General features: G+C 41.6%; 1 protein-coding gene across 4 annotated transcripts in view; it reads right to left on the reverse strand.

Annotated features, from left to right (window-relative positions):
- Nucleotides 1-24,891, reverse strand: part of fmnl2a (formin-like 2a) — a 63,994-nt gene extending 39,103 nt beyond the window's left edge. For 3 of the 4 annotated variants that reach the window (XM_034694182.1, XM_034694180.1, XM_034694181.1), the window contains exons 1-2: nucleotides 24,147-24,891; nucleotides 1,940-2,023 (exon numbers count right to left, since the gene is read on the reverse strand). In XM_034694182.1, the coding sequence (XP_034550073.1) occupies nucleotides 1,940-2,023; nucleotides 24,147-24,260 (198 nt within the window). In that variant the 5' untranslated portion in view covers nucleotides 24,261-24,891. The remainder of the gene's footprint in view (nucleotides 1-1,939; nucleotides 2,024-24,146) is intronic. The other variant, XM_034694179.1, reaches the window with a different exon arrangement.
- Between the last annotated feature and the right edge of the window lie 524 nt (nucleotides 24,892-25,415).

Consider the following 25,415-nt stretch of genomic DNA (forward strand, 5'->3'; position numbering starts at 1 on the left):
AAATGTGAGGAATGAAGGGCAGTAAATATACATGAAGAAGGAGATGTTATAGAAAAGACATGTCTGGTTTGCAGAAGAACATATGAACTTGACTGTGCTCTGTTGAAGTTACTGAGTTTGATTATGTAAAGGGCAGTGCAGGGAATCTTTAAAGATATATCGGGCATATATAAGTATGCCAACAATCTATCTTAAAGAACAACTTCACAGGAGAAAACTTGCAAGGTTGGAAAAAGCCAAGGGGTTGCAAAGTATTCTGGGAAGTGATCATATCCCCGTCTTTGTACTTTGGATGTTGTAACCTTTACACGGAGGCCATTCTCCATATTTCATAAATCCTCCTAATGACTTGAGAAATGTTCAATATTTCAACCTCTGGTGGCATTCACAGGGCCCTTTTCAAAGGGGATGTACCTGTCATCCCTGCCTCTCTGCCTCCCTCCATCACTGTTGCCATGGTTACATAAAGAGATTCAGTGTAGCTCTGACAGAAAATACTCAAGTCCCAGAGGTGCCCCTTGCTGTCATGGGTATAGAGGCTTGTTTGGGAAACAAGAGAGGAACAAACACTTTGGAGTTTTCTGATTTTTGGACGATCAGAACAATAACAACAGAATTGTCTGACAATAGAAGCACTTACAATAATTTATGATACAGTATAAGGAACCTGGATATAACTTGTGTCCTGATAATAATAATTTAAACAAGGATAATACTGATATCTGTGGAAAGAGTACATTTCTCCTTCGTTCTCTGTCATCAAGGGAAAACAAAGTAAGAAACCAAGATGCCTGTCGTGAAAAATGCTGAGTAGTGTTTTGAAATCCGCCCCTCTGAAAATAACAAGGAAACCATCTATTTTCACCTCAGGTCTGACAGAGGAACATAGAGTCTGCTCCAAACTGAAAGAGGATCTCTGACTACTGATCAGCTGCCAGGTCGGCTCTCTGGCACCCTTCCCTTCAGGGTCAGTGCATATCAATACAGTTGGAGTGGGTGGTGGTCTTGATCTTGTCTCAGTTTTTCTTTCTGTGCTTACAGAGGCAGAAAAACTCTCGGGCACTGGGGTTACTGGCTGAGTGGAGCACTCAGACCACAGCTCGCTGCACAACGTGCACCCTCTGTTATTTCCTGCATGCAGCACTGACACCAATGACAGGCTGAGTTTTTTAACTGGTTTACTGGTGTGTGCTCCTTGTTGCGCCACTTAACCCACTTGACCAGGCAAGTTGAGGGCGGGTGTGAAGGCAGGGACAGGCTTACGGGATAAAAGCAGGGCAATGGAGCATGGGAGCTGTGGTCACGACATGCAGAGCATCAGAACTTCTACAGGATTAGAACTCAGCAGACAAGACAGTAAAAGGTAAGAGCATATACAGTCACTTTGTTTATTTTATCAAACTGTATTAAAGTCTGATTGATTCTTAAGGAAAGAAATACTTCCATAAAGTATACATCCATGAAGCTATGTGTGCAAGGCCATAATAAAACACTGATGCCTGTATGTGACCCACAAAAATAAACCAGGTCATTTCCTAGAACACGGAGCAAACCTATAGGTTATCTTAATGCCTGTCACGGCTGCCACCGGGTCAGATTCCACTGGGGGGGGGGGGGGGGGGGGGGCTTTACAATGTGTTGACCAAAGAGCCTTTGTTTACATTTTTCCTGGCACATTTCTGCAGTCAGTAGTGCATTAGCTAGCCAGAAGAAGGCAGGAGGAGACTTTTCTTCTTACATGAGTTCATGTACAGGACAGGATCAGCACAGAATTGAGATGTATTGCTTGCTATTGAAGATTGAGACAGAATGTAAGTTCTCCACATCTGCCTCAACCCTTGTGAGTTTGCTAATCATGCAACCATACAGCTAAAGTAGCAACTTGTACGGCACTATGGTACTGTAGCTCATGTCATACAGAGAAGTGACTGATACACACCTGATCACAGATGAGCTCCCACTTCTTCTCGTTGTCATACTGCCGCAACAGTCGTGCTTTGTCTGGAGGAAGATTCATGGAGTTCTGAAAGAGAGGGAAGGATACATTTAATTGGATGAAGATAATTCAATATTATCTGTGGCACGAGTCCAGTAAAAACTAACTAATATGACCCCAAAATCATGACAGTTCACTCATTAGGGAATGTATAACAGTTGTCCATCATTATTGGTAACACTCATGCTCCTACATGTTACCTGGTGTAAAGACAGGACTGATCTTTTTCTCAATAGCATTACATAAAATCCACACTTACAATGTCAGACATCAAAAGCCACATTTGATAATAGAAGTTAGAAAACAACACTTGGACCAACAAGAAGGCTCTCTGTACTCATTACCCCCACACTCAGCTCATTTAAGATGACCACAGTGTTACATCATCCAAAGTGTGATGTGTTTGTGTTGGAGACAATAATTTAATAATAATAATTCATTTTATTTACAGGCGCCTTTCTGGACACCCAAGTTCACCGTATAAAAGAACAATAATCAAAGCAACACTCAACAGTAAATAAATACATACATTAGAATAAAGAATACAATACTAGAAAAACGAAAGGGGCGGAGGGGAAGTCACTCCAGTCCCAAAGAGACGGATTAGAGAGAGTAGGCTTGACGGAAAAGGTGAGTTTTTAGGCGGGATTTGAAGGTGGTGGGAGAGGTGGAATTTTGTACATCATGGGGGAGAGAGTTCCAGAGGCGGGGAGCCGAGCAGCTGAAGGCTCTCCACCCCATGGTGGTCAAGCGAGCAGGTGGGACGGTGAGTTGGATAGAAGAGGAGGACCTGAGACTATGGGTGGGTATTTTTGTATTGGGGAGGTCAATGAGGTAGTGAGGAGCCAAGTACCTCATAAGTCACCTTATAAAGTTGAAGTTATAAAGTTAAGTTGAGATATACTATTTTTCTTGCTGATCAAGAATCTATGAATCAAATCTTATACGCAGCAAACGATCTCAAGTTAATACCATAGACTGTACAGATAATGGACGTAGTACCCGTAAAGTCATCCATCTGTTTCTGAAGCCCTGTTTTGAAGCCAGTCAACGGCAGCAGCCATATTGGATATGCTGAAGTCAACCTAACTTCTGTAGAGGTAAAGAGGCGGGCTTTGAGTTACCTAGCCAACAACTGCAGTGTTCCCGCCTGTCAATCAAGTCAGCTGTGCCTCTCATAATGGAAAACTCGTAATCTTCGAAACTGCTGCGTTATGACAAAATTAACCCCCCGTACAGCGTGTCGATCAAGAAATTAGCTATGTGGTTTCAGGTACTTCCGGAGCCAGCCTCAAGCAGACACTCGATGAACTGCAGTTTTTAACACTTTCGCATTGGCTTCAATTCCCGCAGCCGGAGTTTGCCGCTTGGTTACTACCATAGACTGTATAGATAATGGACATAGTACCTGTGACGTTACCCATCTGTTCCTGAGCGCTGTTTTGAAGCCAATCGATGGTGGCAGCCACATTCGAAATGCAGAACTCAACCAGGCATAGTGTGACGTAAAGAGGCGGAGTTTGAGCCTCCTAGCCAACAGCTATGTGTTCCCGTCCGGGAGTCAAGTCAGTCATGTCCTTATTTGGGCAAAAACTCGTAATCTTAATATCTTCTGAACCGTCGGGTTAGAAAAAAATTCACCCCCAGTACAGTGTGTGCCGACAGAGAAATGAGCTACGTAGAGCCAAGCCGTTTTTTGAACCAGGCTGTAAACATGTTTATTAATGCTGTAAAGATCATCTTTTTTGAATTGGTGTTGATATGGTTTCTGGTGTTTCTGCAGCCAGCCTCAAGCTGAACCGAGATCGAAGGTTGCCGCTTCGTTCCTACATATTTTTCTGTGCAAAAAAAGAGAAAAAACTTCAAAAGTTCTCTTCTATGCTCAGCAACAAAGTACCTATTTTGGCACTGTATGAGCATGTTCTAATTTCTAACTGTCAATTCCTGAAAAAGACTGAAACGTACTTTAAATGAAAAGAAAGCTGAAGACAAGATATAAAACAACAGCTAAGTCCAGTTGTGACAAGAAAAAGTAATGCTGCAGTAGAAACGCTGCTCTGTGTTAATCATAATACTGACCTTAACCAAGATAATGTTACTGCATTACGAGGGAAATAAGTCAATCAGTCATTCATTCACTATTTCATTTCCAACACTCCTGCCCGTCAGAGTTGTCCCTTTCTGTCTAGACTCACTAACATTCTGATTAAAACATGAGATTTTCCATTTCCTACAAGAACTGTTACCAGACACAGGGCTGCTAATGAAAACGCCCAGAGAGATCTGCCATGCAAAGTGCTGCAGAGAAGTCTTACTACTAAAGCTGAGGAAAGAAAGAGGTCTTCTCTTAATGAGAGTGAGGTTACAGCACTGAGGCAGAGAGGAGAAACATCCAAGCTCTTTTGTCTTAGTGCCTGCTTTGAATTCGAGGACAAGGCGACTGAGCGTGACCTCGCTGTGCTAAACTGCACCAAAAAAACGGACCAGACATCCCAGACAGTGCACTCAGGGCAGAGAGAGAGTGGATGTAAAAAAGAGGGACACATCCTTGGTTACATTTTCCTTTCCTTTCCTCATTGTCCTAACTGGAATAAATAACATATTCCTTTTTTATTGTCTTCAGAATCATTTCCTGAGAATCGTGTGTTCTTCAGCACAAACTAATCTGACCCATGTGTTAGAAAGCCCCTGAAACTAAGCCTCATTCGAAACTTGTTACATAACTTCTTCCTCCTATCCTGTTATCTTCACTTTCCTTTCTTTACCAACACCTCTGCAGTTGTCTTCAATTTGGCTCAATTTCACACACCCATGATTCACCCCTCCCTCATGAGAATTAGAAAAGCTGGTAACAGTTTCCAAGCACTTAATTGCCCCACCTACATGATAAAGAGCAACGAGAAACCAAATCTGTCAGCAGAACATTTTAATTCAAACGAGCGACCCAGCTGGAGATTCATTAGCCACCCACAGAAAACGCAAACATGTATCGCAAACATTTACACAATAAAGGTTCGTGCTCCTCTGCAGAAGTCTTGTATTAATAAAAAAAAAGGCAAAAATCAACCACACCCAGTATTTTAAATGTGGTTTTAAGGGAGAATATTTTCCACTGCTAAGAATAGAAAATGTGGCCATCACGAACCGCTCAGCTTGGGGTTCTTTTCCTCTTTTCATTCGATGGGCTGGATCATTTATCAGTGTGTTCAGCGCTCAGCTTCCACTTTTCCAGCAGAGCTCACAGGGGGGAGCGAGAGGAAGATGGATGAGGAAAAAGCCTGGGATCCAGACTGTTTCCATGAGCGAGTAAAACCAGGATGGAGTCAGACACTGATGGAGTAGTCTGATCCCAGTCTGGCTTTAGACTTTGGAATTATTCTGTTCTTCAGTATTGGAAATTATAGTGTGTTTATGCTTTCTATGAATTCATGCATTTTAATATAAGAGAGGGCTTATATACAGTGGCGGTTCTAGACCAATTTTACTGTGGGGGGGTTGGGCAGGCTGGGGCCAAGGGTGTTGTCAGAGGGACACATTCAACCCTGACAAGACTGAGAAGGGCGAGGACCAGCTGAGAACAAACTGGCAAAACATCAGTGCATCCCTATATACTAGACATATATACTACAGTGTACTATATCAAAATGCAGACTGACAGCAGCTGTTTGGCTGTTTACACTCAACATGAGTCCCTTAGCCCTCTAAGGGACTGGAACCAAGTGTCACACTCATGTGTTCCGCCTGTAACATCGCGACAAATTTAAATCCCAGTATGAGATCGCAATTTGCTTCAGATCTTTACTGCATTATTTCAGTGCATCAAATTGAACTAGAAGTTGGACATTAAGTTTTATTTGATATAAATATTGGTCTCCTCTCCTAGCACGAGCAGGAAATTGCATTAGTATTCAGCAGATGTTGCCGGTCGGCTGATTGCTGCTCTGCTGACTGCAGGGAATTCAAGTCAGAGGGCCTCTATTGATTCAGTCTGGCTGCTAACCAGATGACTAGACTTAGTACTCTCTTCCCTTCTCTACACATTAGAATATAATTTGACACCCAAGTATGCGGTTGAATTAAACGTCAGAAAGCCAATATTAGTCTCACTATATCACACAAAAGTCAACACAGACTTACGTTTACATTGTGAGGTTATTTTGAGACTTCTGCTGTGTTGTGTTTGGATATTTGAGGAGTATTTGATGTGTAGGTGCCGTACTCCTGCAGACTTGCTTGCTGGGTGGCTATGGGTGCTCTGAGCTGTAGGCTTTCCACTTGGTGAGGCTCCAACTAAAGCAAACAGAACCACTTCTTACTGGCCGTCACTTCATCCCAATGCTAATGAGCTGTGACAGGCACTCAGCGAGCCGGGGTCAAGTTACCCTATGTCTACAGTCACACTGATTCTGCGTCTGTGTTATTAATGGGGTGATGTTGAGGAGGGTGGGGCGGCTTTTCACCAGCACCTGCTGGCAGACCACCCTGACTAAAACATATACACACATCCAAAAAGAAGTTATCAGGGAATCCAGCAGTAATTACGTCTAATCGTTATTAAGTGAAGGGGGAATTATGATTGGTTGGACCCACTTAACAGGCATCGAGCCAGGAACATGCCTCTGGAAATGATAGTCAACTTCTCTGATGTTGCCCGTTTCAAAACAAAGATTTGTAGCAAAGTTTTCATTTTCTGTCTTGCATTGTTTATAGTCCAAAAGCAGATTGATGCTCAAGCACTAAAGTGTCAAGCAAAATTCACTAATCCAGATTACAGCTGTCATATCAGATTACCACCCGATGATAATCATGGCCAAAAAAAGAATCAATATAACAATTTTATCTTGATACCTATAGAAAACCATCAGTCAAATTAAGGAAAGGACAGACAAGGTTGGAGCGACACATTACTTCATAAACTTTACCAATAAACGCACACAAGATTTTCATGTCCTCATCCATTTGTTATCATGTTCAAAGTTATGTTTTAACTGCGTCACTACCCCAAAACAACTTTTAAATAGTTGTTTTTTTTAATGGAGTTTGGATTGATCACGTTATGCATTCCAACAAGTTGGAAAATCTTAACACTGGTTGGTTTTTGTGGCACAGCATCAAGCACCTTTGCCATTGAAATCTTTAATCTAAAACAGATTATTAGTTGCACTGCTCAACTGATTATCAGCCTGGCTGCTGTCAATATTCTGCATTTGGCCAATTATCTGTATCTGCATTTAATTTTACAGATTGCCAATAAATCTTACTTATTAAAGGGCGCCACATTTGCTTAGCTGCAGGTGCGTCCTTTCCTCTACGTCTGTTTTAACTCACCACCCTGTGTCACTTGTTCAAACAACGACTGCGACTTTTATTGAGGGGAAACCCTGAGCAGTTGTGTGACTGGTTAAAACAGACCTGAATGGGTAAGTGTTCCGTTCTCTGAGATAAAAACTTATCTTTATTGCTATTGTACATCATTTTCTATAGTAATAAGTAACAGAGCAGCCTAGTTTTTTGAATGACAGGTCCACATTCTAAATTAAGATATTTATTTTTACTGTAAATGCATAATGGGTTCAAATATCTGTTATCTGTCACATGAACTAATAATAATCCGTAACTGTATCGATCCTGGAAAACGATTACTGATTGACCCCTAGTTTACCCCCTACAAGCAACAATATAATCATTTTAGAATCAATTTCATAACGCTGCAATTTTGAAGGTATTAAGATTATGAGTTTTCCACTTAGGCCAAGACATAACCAAGGAACTCTGACAGTCTTCTTTGAAAAGAGAACACACCTCTTCTATCTGTGCCCGGTATAGTTTAATGCAATGCAAAATAGTACATTGCATTCATTGGACAAAGAAAATTAAAAACAAAAGCTACCTAAACTTTTTCCTGATGTAAGCCCTTAATGTAATCGCTGAAATCAAACTCCTGCCTCTCATGCTCATATGTTCTGGTCGTGTAGTGAACTTGAGGATTACTGGTCTCTTATCTTCAAAACTATTTCTGATTGCCTGAACCGAGTGATCATCCCATGCCCAGCTATAGGTATCTTTGGTACTCCTCCAGTCATACTTTCACTTTCAAGGCGGAGGCTGACAGTGTCACTTTAGTCACCTTGCTTGCCAGGCGCTTAATATTACTCCTACCTTTGCACACTGGATACAGGACAGTCTCTATTTTTTAAATTAGAGAAAATTAAGTATTCCATGAGAGGCTCGACAAAGACTTTTCATAAAATATGGAATCCCTTTCTGAATTACATTAAAGAAAATTTTCACCTGCCTGATTCCAAGTGATTAGCTTCTGCCCTTTAATTCTGAAATACTGTAATATTACTCAGTCCTCAAAGGACTCAAGGCACCTTAGATGACATTACCTAAATGTTTTTCTTTGTTTTTTGTTTTTGTTTTTTATTATTCTTATCATTACTATATCCAATATTTTTTTCTTCTTCATGGGTAGTTTATCTTAATGTAAATTGCATATTTCACATTGTTGCTGATTGATACCAACCTCCAAAATGTCTCTTTTTTGTGTATGCATTTGTCTATTTGTTTTGTATCTGTCAATGAGAAAATTCCAATAAAAAAAAGTTTGAAAAAAAAAAAAGGTTATGAGTTTTCCATTATGAGAGGCACAGCTGACTGCATTGACAGACGGAAACACTGGAGCTGTTGGCAAGGAGGCTCAAAGCCCACCTCTTTACCTCGCACTACATATGGCTCCCGCCGACGATTGGTTTCAAAACAGTGCCTCATAATGATAAGATGGGTGACGTCACGGATACTACGTCCATTATCTATACAGTCTATGAATAGAAAATATAGCAAAATGTCATTCTACCACTATTGGTATGCAAAAGAGTGTGGCTCAATTATGAAGTAACATAACTCAAGAACAAGTAAAGTGAGTGCAAACAGCTACAAAAATTGTTTTTCACCATAATGAAGCACAACAAACTCCTCCAGGCCGCAAACAAAATGAAGATGATGAGCTCACAGGGCTGGATGATCACCCCCTCTCTGTGAAATGTTGGCTTTTAGCACTCCATCATGTCTGGCCTCAAGTCATCCTGCCAAACTGGAAACTCATCTCCAGAGCAGCTGTCCCACATCTGCACTAAAAGTTTGGACCGTTACAAACATTTGGAAGAGCTGAAGCTGTGAGTTTTGGCTCAAAATCCAACAGTTTGTTATGAAAAAGGACCAGTACTCTGGACTGAGCTTTAATAAACAACCAACAGTCTATGCGAGAGATGATAACCCAATCAGTTCAAATGTTAACACTTTATCCTTGTTTATGTTGAGGTCACTAAGATTTTCACAGTATGTGTTTATTAAAAGATACAAACATTGGATTAACTTCAGATTGGCTCTCTAGGATTCAGTTTTTTTGAATCACCAAAACGCGGAACAACCAGAAGAGTCAGCAGTGCGTTTTATTCCAACAGCACAATGGCCACGGTTACATGATGTAATTCTGAATTAATTATTCAGAATTAAATCATTTGGAATTAAAGTATTCTCCTTTGTGTTTACATGGAAATAGTAACTCCGAATTGAGGTTTTCATGGAAAACAAGTTTAATCGTCTTTATTCAATTCCCCTTAAGGTCTGGGGATTGGGAAGGGTTCTGATTGGACAGGGGCGGGCGTGACATATTTACGTGTAAAGGAAGAAAACAGACTCCAGTTCCTGCTTCTTTTATTTTCGGTTACAACATGGAAGACCACACAATAAGTGCAATTTTCGCTTTGATTTTGATTATAGTTTTGAATAAGCAGCTCGACACAAACATACCGCTTCACTTTCGTCAGCTGAGGAGGAGAAGAGAGATAGAGGACCAGGGAAGGGAGGTGGAAGACCGTACTTTGGCAAATCAAAGCCAACGGTTAGTGCAATGGCTGCTCTACCTCAGCCTGGAATATGTGCCCGCCAGCACGGAATATGTGCGTCATCACGACAGGACAAGGGAACGAGCATGCGCAGAACAACCGGAATCAATTTAAAGCAGAATGAACGTATACATGATCGAGGAATTATTCAATTCAGATTTAAAATCAGAATAAACCAGCCACTTACTTCGGATTTAAGTTTAATTCGGAATGGTCGTTTACATTCGGAATTAGGTGTTTACAAGGTCATTTTTAATCTTTTTAAAGAGGATTTAATTTTTATTCTGAATTAAAGAGGAATTAAAAGTCTCATGTAAACGTAGCATATGACCAATATTCACAGTTATCTTATGGAGCTTCATAGCACTTAAATTACTTTATCCGAAGGAAACGTCCACACCTGATAAGTGCTTACTGGGCAGATACTGAGTTAGAAATTATATTCCCCCTCAATAGTTCACCAGATATTTTGGCATTCTTGGTGTTAGTGTTTGACATTTTTCTTGATTAAAGCAATTAGTACAAATTATTTCCAAAGATGCCCATCAGAATGAAGACTCCTCTATCTAAAACGCGTTGAGAAAAAACAAGCAAACTTAGCAACAGGTGAGTGGGTGTGCATCAGTCTGTGCAGCTCCTTATCTCACCAGTTTATGACGGCTGCTTCCTCTTTAACTATTCTGTCCCTGCAGTATTGAAATCACTGACCCATGTTTACTATGCAACAGTACAAGAGGTTTTATGGGCAGTAAAGCCAAGAGGTATTTCAGCTACAACACAGCCACAATAGAGGGACGGCACATCAAGCAATATTAAGTCCTCTTACTCTACAGGTGTTTGAAGAAAGTGAAACTAGAACCAAAAGTTCAAATCACAAAATGATTCTTAGTTGACTCAGATGGAAAAATGGATCAAGACGTATGATCACAACATCAGACAATACAACAGTGTGACCTGTTCATCTCTTGACACTGGGTCAAAAAGTGTGGAACTGTGATATTCAGGGGAGGAACTTTCCCTGATGTTACTGACATCAGATTATGTCAGAGTTTAGCTCACATTAGGACACAAAGCTCAGAAACCTGGACTGAACTTATTAGTGTCCATATATCCTCTCATTAGACAGCTTGACTCATAAAAGGAGTAAAATTAGACGGCTGGCTCGAAGTCCGCCAACCTCCCACCACCTTCCAGGAGGTCTGCGGAGGCACAGCTGGCTACAAAAGCAAACACACACACGGCCCACATGAAGGTCCAGCTTCAGTTTGTGTTGCTGTGTAAAGATGTGGACTGTGTTAACAAAGCTGAGAAGCAAGGATTAGTCTGAAACACAATATTCACAAAACCTAGGTGTGTGAACTGGTCACTGGGTGAGTTTAGAACTTAAACCAACACAGCTAGATTTGCTAAAATAAAAAAAACTGACAGAGTTTCAGCTGAAACAGAAGAGATGGATTTGCAAAACAGAAAAGAACAAAAAGTGAACCTTTGCAACCCTGAAGATGGATACGGGCACTTACTGCTTCTGATCTGGGAAAGGTAATACTTCTTGTGAAACCTAAAAGATGAAAAGGCTTAAACTTGTTTTAAAAAATTGTTTTAAAAAAAGAATTACCAAAACTCCTAAAAAGTAAAAAATAATAAACATTAAGAATAGATGATATGGGGCACTGGTGGCCTAGCGGTCTAAGAGCCCCACATACAGAGGCTACAGTCCTCGTCGCAGGGGTCGCCGGTTCGATTTCCGGCCTGTCAACCATCTCCTGCATGTCTTCCCCCGCTCTCTACTCCCCACATTTCCTGTCACTCGTCAGTTGTCCAATAAAATAAAGGCAAAAAAGGCCGAAATATAACTTAAAAAAAAAAAAATCCTTGATTTGAACATCATCTGGAAAACCAGTCAAAAAAATGTTCCACAAATGTATAGAAAACTTCACCAGGAACCAAACTATGGAGGACAAAGTGAACTATTCTGTAATCCCCTGGATAAAAACTAAATCACGATCGCTGCAAATTAACTGACGTTCCACATCCGGCATGACTCGCTTCTGAATGTCTGTAAGTGCTCTTGAACATACAAGCACTTTATGCCTGAGTGCACTCCACAAAAGAGCCAAATCGAAAAAAGTTAGGAGTTAATGGTGGGAGGAGCAGATTGCCGATAAATGAGATCTGCCTTTCATGATGACAACATATAAAGCAAAGTCAAAACACACAACTTAAAAACCAGACACTGACCTTAAATCACTTAAGTTACACTTCTTCTGATAAACAAGATAAAAAACAAGATACTGAAAATGACTGAGGTCAGAATGAAGAAATGTGCAGGGCAGCACCTCCCAGATATCTGTTAGAGCAGGGGCTGATTTGTCCCTGAGGTCTTGGTCTTTAATGTGCTTGAGAGAGACACACCCACACTCTCCCATCTCTACCTTATTTCCTGCTAATGCACCACAACCACGAACATCGCCTATCTTTCAAACTGAGCCATCAGATCCGACAGCAATTCATCCAGTTCATTCAAAAGAGTTTTTTCACGCTCCTAAATGCAACACAACCCGAGACAAAATCTAACTAATGACCTCAACGGATTGCCCCTCTTTCTGTAGCAAACACCCAGCTTGCATCATTCAATGCAACGTTCCAACCCCTAGCTCATTACATTTCTATAAAACCTCTGGCTGTGTTTTTAATGAGCATTAAGGACACCACACTGCATGCCACAACAAGAAAACCTCTGACTGCATCCATTATTGACGACTAGTCATGACAAATACTTTTAAAATAAATTGCTCAATACTCCAGAAATGTCTGCATGTTGTGACGTTCTCTCCCAGCAGTTGCTTCATCAGTCACAGTGTTGCTTTATGTTTAAAAGCATTTACACTGTTAGAATAAAGTTGGCTCTGAATGCTGATCTGAGCTGTAAAAATAAACCCTCCCAAAGTGGACCAATATGAGACTACACTACTCCAGTTATTTGGATTGTCATTTCCCCTGCAGGCAGATGAATTAGCCCTGCAGCTCAGACATGTAAGAATCAAAATGTGTCATATTCATGCTGGAGGTATTAAGCCATGCTGCCTCCAGAAGGGAGAAAGCAGTGGGTCAGCCCTGAGGCATGCCATGCGCCATTCCGCCCGAGTTGTCCTCCCCTCATTAGCGCCACGTGGATCCGTAATCCTCGGCTGTCTTTGGAGGGCACAGGTGTCCCCTGTCTGTCCTCAGATTAGCTTTGTAATCCCCAGGACCCCCTGCCCCGGCTCAGCAGCCTCCTCCATCGAGACAGGGGAGTTGATGTTTGCGAAGCTGTTCACTGGAATGTCTCGGGACCAAATGGTGAGTTCAAATGTTTGAGCCTGGCTTCTCATTTTCCCCCCTTTTATTTTTTACAGACACATTCCTCTGAAATTCCATTCATTTACCTCAGTGTGGTGCCTGTGTTATCTCACTGTACTTACAACAACCTCACATCCTCTAACACCAGCTTATCAACTCAACTATTTCAGTTGGTTTGACTCATCTTTTGTTAAAACCCACAGCATGTACTTGACTGTATTGTGGCCAAACATACAGAGCTTTTTTTTTTTTTTTAAAGGCTGGTGCAGTGTTTACATTGTGGGTAACATCATGTTGACTCGATACAGAACGGCTTTTAAGCTTCTCCAAATGCCGGAAACATTATGGAGTCTCTTTGGAGCAGTAGGAAGTTGTCCAAATAAAACAGTTGATGCACGAACACAGAGGAGTTCCAGCCGGGCCAGATGTTGTGAGGTTGCGAAAGTGTCCGGACTGAGGTGGAGTCCATGTTCTTGTTCAAGGGAACAAATAATATGAATCAGAGGAGTTGTTTATCTGCAAGATAAACAGTGGCTCAGCAGGAGTGTATGGAGCGTCCTATGGAATGAAATCATAGGCTTATTTGACATTTGTTATGCAATGGTTTAAAAAGAGCGACCTGGGAGTAAAGTGTGGGTACTTCTACATCATCAAACTTTTTTTGAGTAGGTGGGATAAATGAGATTGCAAAAAAAGAGGCTGACTGATTTAATGAGGCTGCTAAGTATAATCCTGTAGAGCTTTTAATCTGTCTTCTCTGTCTTCTATTAACTACTTCATCTGAGCATACAAACCCACTCATCCACAAAGTTGTGATGCAAAAATGTGTATTTGTAAAATGTGATGACGATGATGGGTGAGTGATCAAAATATTCACTTTTTAAACAGCTCATGAAAAATTGATCCCTTTTTTTTTTTTTTTTTGTTCTTGGTCAGAATAGCTGGAACTTTTTTTGATTTAGCAGAACCTGATATAAAAAATATAATCCAATCTCTTCATCCCTCCTGAATTGTCTGTGATGCAGTGTGCCTTCACCTCCTGAACTATCAAGAGACCATCCCTTTTAATAATTTGACCTTAAGTCTTTGTCTCTGAACAAAAAGAGTGTGGAATAATCCACTCAGTGACTTCATTTAATGAGATGATTGATGCACTTTGAACTGCAGGTGGTGAGCTCAGTAATGTGATTCTTCATTGTCCAATGAGGAAATAGAAGAATAGGGATCTGTGAATCTTTGGACCCCTGTTTAAAAGGGAGAAATTTCCTTTCTTCTAAATTTTACTAGAAATACACACTGGTCCACTCTGCTGTGGGTTTATGTGGGGGGTCCAGAGAGTGAGGCACATCTTCAGTCCAATAAAGCCTGAAACAACAGACTGCAGCATTGTCCGGCGCTGTGATGGGGCCTATATCAAAGTCTGGCAAAGAGCTGCTGAAGGACATTCATATGCAACAGGACCTCCCATTCTGCTCTGCAGATGTTAATTCTGGCAAGTCGTTACCCGAAAAAACTTGCCTTTCTGACTCTGGAGGCTTCAGCGGCAGCATATGTTGCAAGAAAACACAAAAAAATACAGCCTAAAAAGAAAGTAATCAACTGTAAAGTAAAGTGCTGAGCCTTTTTAACTGCTGCGATATAATAGTACCAGTTACTGTGGAGGATGTGGTGTTACAACTTCTTCTGCACACTTTGACATTTAGGGGGAAGGACACAGTGTGCATATTGTGCGGGCGCATAAAAAGTCAAGAGATGGACGACATGTGCTAACAACTCCAAAATGTCAGCTGATAGAGCATGAGTCCTCGTCTTTATGCGGGCCTCAAAGATTCACATTATTCAGTTCCAAAAGGCTGCAAAATGAGGTTAAATGAGCCAACACATGAGATCATTATAAGATTTTGCAATTCAGCCTTAAATCAAACTGTTAACACACTCACTAAATCTCAAGGCCTCAAAGAGAATGACAATAATATCAATGCCACCAGATAAATCTTACCCTGAAGCCACAACACTGCATTCATTTGTCACACTGACACCAACATTTGAAGGCTTTTCTGGACTTGTGTCTGAAAACACTCAATAGGGAGTACATCGGTTCATTCTTTACAACTCATAACATAAAACATCCACCCTTGTGCAGCTTTTCGACTGGGGCTATTTCACTTAATAGTGCAGCTGCCACCCTGGAGCCCGGACAGATCCTGACCATAATGCACTTCTCCAAAAGAGCAATGACTCTCCTGGTCTTTTGTGTGGCCCTTGGACCGGCCCTGTTTGAGGACATTGGCAACTGGCTGTGACCGCAAAGAAAAGGACCAGGTCGGCCTTTTTTCCAGGCTGCATCACTTTACACCTGCTACTTATGCAGGAAGACCTACAGCAACGACACCCAGGGCCAAGCACGAGGGCCGCATTCAGAACTAAAGCCTCAATCCAGAGTGACGTCATAAAACAGTCAGGGAAAGCTGAGAAGAAAGCTTAACTGCGACTCAGACAGGAAATAACTAAGCCAGACTGTTGCGACCAGCATGTGAAAAAAAAGGTCTGTGACTGTTGTTTTGTATGTATTATCAGACTGAAAACCCCATGAGAGGTTTTAGAGAATTTTTTGAGTCAATATCCCCTTGCTTGGTCAGAACTGTGCACTCTGCCACCCAAGCAGCACTGCAGAAAACCCAAACACCCCCAGACGTGCGGATGTCAAAACTGAATTGAGAGCAACAATACTGATTGAAGCCCAAGTGGTTTCAGCTCAGCGGTGCCTGCACAAAGCCAACAGACCTGTTCCCACATAATCAGCTGACCCTCTGCCAGTCAGGCAAGATGCCTCTAGGCTCTGCTTCGGGGTTTTGAGCAGCACATTATCGCTCTGCGTCACAGCACCTCACATCCTCTGCAGAGGCCGGAGTGCGCTGGCTGCAGGATCTCATTGCTCCCCAGGCATTTCATGCTCTGCTCCGTTACGGCTAATTGGCGGGTGAGCGTCCTGGGGCTCCGACTCAGCAGAAACTCACATGCCCATACACAAACCAGCTCACACATACACATATTTGGGCATGTGTGGTGGCCTCTCGCACACTGCCGGGTCTGGGTCCAGTGCCAGGCTCCGTCTTGGGCTCCTCCACAGAATAAAGAGCAGCTCTGTTCTGTGGGCCTGCTGCACGGGATTCAGCCACTGTTCACCCTCTGCTCCTCAGACAATGCCCATTGTGCTGCTTTTTAATGAAGAAGAGTCGACATGGAAAAACTTTGAGGACTAGTTTAGTCACTTCCTGGGTCCTGTATAATGATGCAGGAGACGCTGGGACCACCGTGTTCATGCAAAGGGTAAAAAAATGTAGAGACAAATCACAAGCTACCAGATAGCCTATCAAGTTTTCAACCCCATTATGAAGCCTTTGTATTCTGTCATTTCATAGTCAACCCATAAACTGGATCCACATAGTTGACATGGATGATCTTGTATCACTTAACTGTTTGTACTAAGCTGTCATGGCCTACCATTACATTATCAGAAACTATAGTAACACACCTTGCAGACAGGTCAAGATTTTGACCACTTGACAATTGAAAGTCCATTAGCCTCTGTCCCTCTGTAGCTCTTTTGTTGGTATCTATAAGAACAAAATCTGAGTGTTTAGCTTTGTGATGTTACTCTCTTCATGATGAGCAGGTAGAAAAAAAGTATGTTGAGCTGGATGTCTTGAAGTTGCAGGCGGCAGCTATAAACAATGCTGATGTGAATATAAGAGTAAATCAACACATTAAGGGCCTGTGTCCACTAACACCCTTGTTTGCTCTGGCAGTGCATATTGTCCATACAAAACTAATACAGTTCAGTGTTCAGTGCTCGATGTTTTCTGGCGTCAGCAGTTTGTTGTCATTGAGCTTACAGTGTTCTCAGTTGAAAATAGTAACACTTTTTGGAACACTGCCTAACTGACCAATCAAAATCCCAAAGGGGAGGGGCTTTGGATATGGATTTTCTCAACAACAATGGCAGAGGAAACTTGACACGTCTTTTTGAGAGTACAACTTTCTTGTCTAAAGCAGCTGCTAACACCAGGACACAAATCATTTTGATTGGGGATGCATATTTTTATCGGCACATTATCAGTATCGGGCGATATTGGCTTTAAAATTAATTATCGGATATCGGCCAACACGATATCCACCGATTTAATTAACCGATAAAATAATGGGATGCTGCACACATGTTGGGCTCATGTTTGAAGTTAAATTTGAATTTAAGCAGCAGTCTGTAAGGTACATGTAGCTGACTAATTTAGGCACATTTACTGTCAGAGTAAACATTTTATTTAATTTGGGTTTAATTGGTGTACAGTTGCACTTTTCACATGTTCCCTGTGAACAGAGGTTAGGTTTACTTACTATGTCAAATGTGAAATTGGCCATATTTGCCCTGGTTGTGGGTTATTGTTATGATTGTCTCAGGGAGAGCATCATCCACGTTTGAAGTAGGATGTATCTTTTTGTATGAATTTTGTTTGAAAGTAATTGTCATGAATAAATATGCAGTTTTAAGTATTAAGTATTTTTCTTATTTTGCACAAGAAATGAATATTAGATAATAAATGTGATAAGAGTGTCACCATAATACTGTACGCTAATTCAAATACAGAAGAGAATTGATGATCTCTGCAATTAAGTGTGCGGGAAAAAATATCAGTATCTGTAATCGGCTAAATGAGTTGTAAAAAATCGGCATATCGGATATCGGCAAAAAAATCCAATATCGTGCATCCCTAATTTTGATTGTTTTAATATTTTCTTTGTGAAATTTCCTTTAATAAATGCAAATATTAACCATAGAAAGCTATTTAAAAACAGACGTAATGGTCACTACTGAGGAGAGTGGAAGTGTGGTAAGACAACACTTCAACCAAGCAACAGTAAAGGTCAGTGAGAAGCACTGTTAAACCGAGGTGGTGGGTCCTGCCAGCAAAAAACTGTGAATGGACCCACTCCCTGAAGCTGTAGAATAACAGTGAAAAAGGCTAAAAGACCCTTAAAAGTCCATTTGAGGCTGGTAATAATTCTGTCGGCTTGAAACATAGACTGTATAAAATACGGATGTAGTATCCATGACATCACCCGTCTTTTTCTGAAGAGCTGATCTGAGGCCAATCGTCGGCAGCAGCCATATTGCTGCTGTCACCGATTGTGGCGTGAAAGAGGTGGGTTTTGAGCTTCCTAGCCAACAGCTACAGTGTTCCCGCCTGTCAGTCAAGTCAGCTGTGCCTCTCATGGGAAGACTCGTAATCTCAAAATCTTCGAAATTGCTGTGTTGGAAAATTCACCACCCCTATAGTGTGAGCTGATCGAGAAATGAGCTATCCAGACTAGACTCGTCTTTTGTACCAGGCTGTAAACATGTTTATTTCTGCTGTAAAGATCAGCTTTTTTGAATTTGTGTTTGTGTAGTTTCCGGTTCTTCAGGAGCCAGACTCAAGCGGACAATCGAGGAACTGCAGCTTTTGACACTTCTGTATTAGACTCATATTTTTAGACCAGAGGACGTGCTTTGTTTGACAACTTATACATTAAACACTCATCTGACTCATGAATTACACATAATATGGATTGATTACGCTTTAGATATGCTTTATTTGAACTCTCCCTTCCTTTCTTCTACTTTCAGTTCTGTTAAATGTAAACCTAAATATTTCTTGGAGTGGGTACTGGGAGAAAGCACAGCAAGCTTGGACCTGTCAATGTGACAAATGAACCTTGGCTTGAACATGAAGGCTACTCATGTGATTAATCTGGGGAGTAGATTTCAGATGCAGGACCCCAGTACAAATAACAGCAGCTCGGGATGCTGCAGCAGCAGCCTTCAAAACAAAGCAGCTTAGATGTAATCTGGGAAGACTATTGAGAAGAGCAACAACATCCACAGCTAAGCCTATAGTCCCCCCCCAATATGGCATTTAAACGAGTACGATCTGTAAACTTCTTTGCCTCCCTGACAGCAGCCATGAGATTCAGAAAACACTACAGCCATGAAGATTGAAGTGGATGCTATCTTGGATGTGGGTACAATGTAGTTTGATGTCAACCCTGTGGTTAGCTGAGGCAAGGGGAGCAGACATGAGGCCCGAGCTGAATTCCTGTTACACAGAGTCATTTTCCTGTGGTCCTCATATTGTACATGTGACTCACAGAGATGCAATAGCAGTAATTTCACATGCTTTCAGCCAGTATGCACTTAGACTGGATGCTAAATTGACACTCTGAAGCTTCGCCTATCCTCTAATGCTTTGGTAAATGTCGATGTTGGATTGATTATGCAACAAGAGCAGATTATACTCTTAACATTTCCACAAAGTGCCAGTATATTCACCGGGATATTAGAAAGAGTGCTGTAGACCTAAGAAGTGTTGATACTGGCTAATCTTCATTTGCAAACCATCTTCTACTTGTGCTTTTGTCTCCCTAACACTATGGCAACCACAGGAGAGGTAAAGGCTGGCAAACATGCTTCCCACTGTAAAGCTGATTTCCCTGGACGCAGTAAGAGAACACCTTAGGACTCAAATGTCTGTAACACTGAAAACACGTACACACCAAAGAGCAAGCCTTAAACACAGAGAGAGACACTTAGGGACATATGTCTGAAATTGGAGTTTACATCTGGAAGGAAACCTACCCCACTTTAGTGCATTAAACAATGAGCATTTGGCTTAAACTCCACTTCACTTCACAGCCAAGGTCACATGTGAATTAGCCTCTCTTATCACAGCAGAGGCCTTGCATTACAATTAGCCTCAGTCTATTTCCAAGATCAGGCCCAGGCTCCGGGGATTCACGAGACACAGACTTCAATGGGAGCTTTTCATTAAGTAAAACATGTCGACTCAGCCAGCAGCAAAACCACAGAAAAGCGGCCCTACAATAGCACATAGCTTGATCACTGTGTGAGACTGGTAAAAATAGTAAGACCCAATACAAGTAACTGACTGCAGGTATTGATAAGAATGCTGGCAAATGCTGGGTTGATACCACGCACAACTTTTTCTTCATTGTTATTTGCATTTTTGAACTTTTAATCGTCAAACTTGCCTTAAAACAAATCACAAACTCATGCAAGAACATACCAATAAGTCACTCCCTGGTGGGGACTTCTGTTTCTTACCGTCAGAAAACCATAGACTACAAAACATGGACTCAGCGACGTCATCCATTGGTTTCTTATGAGATGTTATGAAGCTCAACAAAGAAAGTCTCAATATTGAACATTTTAGCTCCATTTAACTTTTGATAAATTCACAAACAGGCAAATAGGTGGAGCTGAGGAAGGCTTTAAGTCTCCAAGAAACCAGCAACAACACACCCACCTGTCAGTCAAATCAGTCATGCCCCTAATTATGCAAATCTATGCATAACCCTTAGCCTCAATATAATCTAAATAAATACACTGTACCAAACAATCATTCCTCCAACAGTGTGTACAAATGAAGAAAGGCACTACTGCGACAAACATGTTTTATATAGAGCTGTAAACATGTAAAAATCAGGCGTAAGGGGATTCCCTGGCTTTTGCAGGCAGCCTCAAGTGGACACTCAAGGAACTGCAGTTTTTCTGTTTCCACATTGGCTTCCTTTTTTGTCACTGGAGATTGTCACCTTCAGAAAGCTGACTGTGAGCAGAGTGTAGTGTTTGAGTATCTGTGTTTCAATCAATAATCTTTAACTTTAACATGGCAAAATGTACAAAAGACACATTCTTCATTAACTTGAATATAAAGTTTTATCAAAGCTCTTAAGTTTGCCGTTAAATGATTGAAATGTTGTTAAAAGTGTACCAAACCTAATGGTAGTAAACACCTTCTTTACTGTGGGACTAAATAACCTGATATCCCTAGATCTTTGCTTTAAGTAGAATATACAACAAGTTATCTAGACCAGGGGTTCCCAAAGTGTGGGTCGGGACCCCCTTGGGCGTTGCGAGAAACAAATGGGGGGTCATGAGGTGTCTTTCAGAATGTTTTTCTTTTTTTTAATTATCTAAAAATAGTACATTTTACCCATTCTAATAAAAATATTGAAAAAAATAGTGGCTAAACTTGAAATAAAACCTTGAAAATAGAAAGTGTAATGAGTTTTCTGCCTTTCTTTGTTGCCAGATGACTCCTAAGTTTAGGTTTAGTGAACAGTCAATAATCAAAAGCATCAGTAGCAGTAGGTTAATTCATAACGGCACAGGAAACACAGACACATGCTCATATAGGTAGGCTAATTTTCTGCAGACCAGCTAAATGAAGCCTCATTAAATCACTTTGAGAGACAGTGGGGGTCACAAGTCTTTGGCACCAATATTTTGGTGGTCGCAGGCTGAAAAGTTTGGGAACCCCTGATCTAGACTGATTAGTACTGGTCAAAACTTTTGTGGTAGAGGCTTAAAACTGTGGAAACAGTTTCAGCAAAAGTTTTCAACAGAGAAAATTAAACATTTTAAATGTCATTAATAACATAGGACTATTCAGCACAGTATCAAACCTTATAAGTAGCACATGCTGTCTATGTTTTAACTTACAATACTCCTCATTTGTACTCCAGGTACTTTTCTTAAAGTAGGGTTTAGCCTCCTTTTGAACATCTGCTCCTTCCATACGTGTGGTCTGCTCAGATGATGCAGGTCAGGAGGGGAAATATGAAAGGAGGCTATTTTGCATCCCACAGCATGGAGCCAAATTTCAAATACTGCCTTGTCCTTGATAAGAAATTCAAGGGCTTAGCTAAATGAGTGCTTGAATGTGGTCGCACACAGCACAAGCCTTTAATCCAAACGGCTCCCTGCGGTGATCCTGGGCTGGCCTGTTGATCAAACTTATTAGGGGTGGCAGGTAAACAGTCCTGCTGCTAACCAGCATGCCCAGGCTGCATCAAAAAACAAAAAATTAGCTTATTAATAGATGCATTTGATGATTTAAAAAAAGAACAAATGAGCAAAAGATATCAATCAAAACACTTTAGGTGTTGATGTGACAGAATAAAGCTGATAGTGAGTGGGTAAAAGAACTGCTGATCAGCAGCCAAGCACACTTCAGTCTTAATTCATCAGCACTGAATGGCACTCATATGTTGTGATACAAAGCAGACTGAGAGGCAGTGACGACTCGAGGTATCATCCTAATCATCAGCTATTCAAACTCAAGTGAGGTCATCAGAGTCACACAGTGCCACTCGCTCCAGCAATCAATGGAGCCAACTGCCATCAGGCACGACTGGGCCACATTAGAGTTTAAATGGCAGTAAATAACAGTAAATGCAGTGATTATAAGGCTAAATTCCTCTAATGCTGGAGGGCTTCCATCCCTGCAAGAGCCGAGGCATCATGCTGGCAGCTGAGAGGAGGGAGGGAGGGAGTGGGGGAGATCCCGACATGCTACGAGGATCAGCTTTTCTGACAGCCAGCCCATGAAATCCTGAAGTTAGACAGGTAGATTTGTGTTATTTTACTGGAGAGCATAAGGATTAGTTTTGTAAACCACTTGTGTTGTTCCACTTGACTTCCTCCTCCCTGATGTCTAACTGAGTGTTTGTGAACCCAGATGTAAGCGGCGGTCAGGACGTCTCTCAAGTCGTAGAAAGTAGGCGCCTCCAAAAGCAGACGTGATTAAGAGAAAGACCTAAATCCCTCTGTGTCGTGACATCAAAACCTCTCAAACTCCTTGAGTGTGTTGCTGCCAGTGCACGATGGGATCCATCAGCCAAGCAGCAATCACACCCCAACGCAACTGTGATTGATTTGACTCCCAACTGAACCTGATACACTTTGCCTAATGGGTTTACAGGCTAAACAAAAGAGCGCCACCAAAAACAAAAGCTCTGTGAATAGACATAAAATTAATTCTAAACTTTTTTCCTCCATGTAAAAAGACAATTTCACGATTGCTCAGTTGTAAGAACTTGCTTCCTTTCTCCAGCCAAATTCCTTCTGCTGAGCGGTTAATGTTTATGAGAGCAGTAGGCCAGGCGACAATCACGTTTGACCCACATTTTGCCTGTTCTCAAATTTCCCCACTGTTGTTCTGGTTGAGCAGATATTCATCAACCAGGGTGTTGCTTCACACTGAAACCTCTGTATCAGCTAAGTGTAACATTTTCTTCACAATCACAGCTGACATTGAATTAGAGGAGAACATGGTTTATGATGCTATAGCCTGCCAAAGTTCTGTCACATTATCCTCAACATTAACACTTTCCTACAACTGAATGTCTTTGTCTTTCAGCGTCCATCCTCACTTTTTTTTTTAAACACAACTTAACAACCTGCTGGTACTTTTGAATCCTTGATAGATCTCCCAACAACACCAGGAATGTTCAGCATTCCCTCTCAGGTAACATAATTGTTGACAGACTCTGTTGACACTTTATGATGTGACAGATGTTTCAAAGGACCTGGCATGCTGGGCATTTGGAGCTTTCGGTAGTACTGAGCCAGAGGCTGAACTCATAAAGTTGTGAAAAAGAGAGCCATAAAAGCAACAATTTGTCTGCAGGTGTGTCATGTGATTGGAATTTAACAGAACCACTACTGTATGTTATCTTATTAAAAGGGGGGACACTTGATGTTGTGGGGGCAAAACTTGTACCTCTAATGGACACTTTCAGAGCAGAACATTTATACAGTAACTTTGGTAAGAGTTGAAAAGGTCTAAGATATCTTAAATGTGCTCTTGACAGTGCAACACATGTTAATCTCTTGGACTTTTTTGTGAAGAATTCCCCTTTTTTTGCCCTAACAACAAAGAGTAGGCAGGCGTGCTGGACAAACAGGGGTTCAACCTACACACAGCTGTCCCGTCCCAGGACACTGAAGCATGGAGGGAGGAAACAAAGAAGACACACACATGAAAATGATCTATCTTTCTTACCAACACGGTTGCAAATCTCTCCTCCAGTTCCCCTGGCTCGGGCATTGGAAGTTTCAGAGGCATGTTGTGTCCCCTGAAATCAGGGTGCTGGTCCATGCTCCCTGCGTTCCCCATGTTTCCTCTTTCGCCAACAACTACAACTTTTTCTACCTTCTTTTTTCCTCTTCTGATCTCTTCTTTTTCCCACTTGGGAAAGCGGAAGATTAAAAAAAAGGCAATATATCCCTGCGTCCTTTTGGGTTTTAGCTTCCCTCCTTAAAGGTTTCTTCTCCTGGTCAGTTCTTCAACATAGAGCACATGTGAGGGAGGAAGGTAGATAATGCGACGGGTCCGAGCAGAGCAGCAGCAGCAGGAGGAGTGGAGCCCCTTCTGAGGCATTTTTCACGGCAGAGAAAAGAGCTGGAAACTTGACTGTATCCACACGGACCTTTCCCCCTTTTGCTGTTATCCGTATCTTGCACAATTTCGGCTCCACTCCCAGTCGGTAGTAATGACGACGAGCATGATTCACGCACACTGCAATCCCCCTTCGTCTGCTTGTGAGTAAGTGGAGCTGGCTTCTCTAATCCCTCCGTTAGCCGCTGACCAGCTAGTTAAGGAAGAAGAGGAGAAGGAGGGGGTTCATCACGCACACATACATACACACACTCACGGCACACACACCGCGGCTGCACACACTCTCATCCCTGCCTACAATGAGTCCTTTGAGGGGGAAACCTCCCACTCCTCTTCTTCTGCTGCTGCTGCTGCTTCTTGTCGGGGCGTAGCTCCCAAAGCCAAGGAGATGATATTTTGTGTGTTGCATTGTGGTACTTTGAGTTTACCGCGAGGGGCAACAAACTTTGGTCCATGGTGACCCCTCTGAGGCTAACTCAATAAAGGGACTATATTATGCTCTGACTCAAACTATGTGCATGTAGAGATAAACATGTTTGTGTGAGGTGTTTAATTGTTGTATTTTAAGAGATTTGATTTATTGATCATACAAGTGTTACTAAATGTTAGAAAGATCATATCTAAAGTAGGCTGTTGAATTAACCAAATGTTTGATTTGTTACCAGTGGTGGACAAAGTACACAGCCTCATTACTTAAAGGCACTATGAGGAGTTTTTCACCAGCTGAGAAACAGACTGAAACCAACACTGATGCCTCTTTATGACCTTTTAAAAGCAAACAAAACCATAAACAACAACACTGATACCTTCTCTCTTGTCATTTTTGATACCTTAAACCACTCAGAGGGGGTAGGTGTCAGACCACATGATTGA

The sequence above is a fragment of the Notolabrus celidotus genome, chromosome 10, assembly GCF_009762535.1.
Source record: "Notolabrus celidotus isolate fNotCel1 chromosome 10, fNotCel1.pri, whole genome shotgun sequence".
Classification (NCBI taxonomy): domain Eukaryota; kingdom Metazoa; phylum Chordata; class Actinopteri; order Labriformes; family Labridae; genus Notolabrus; species Notolabrus celidotus.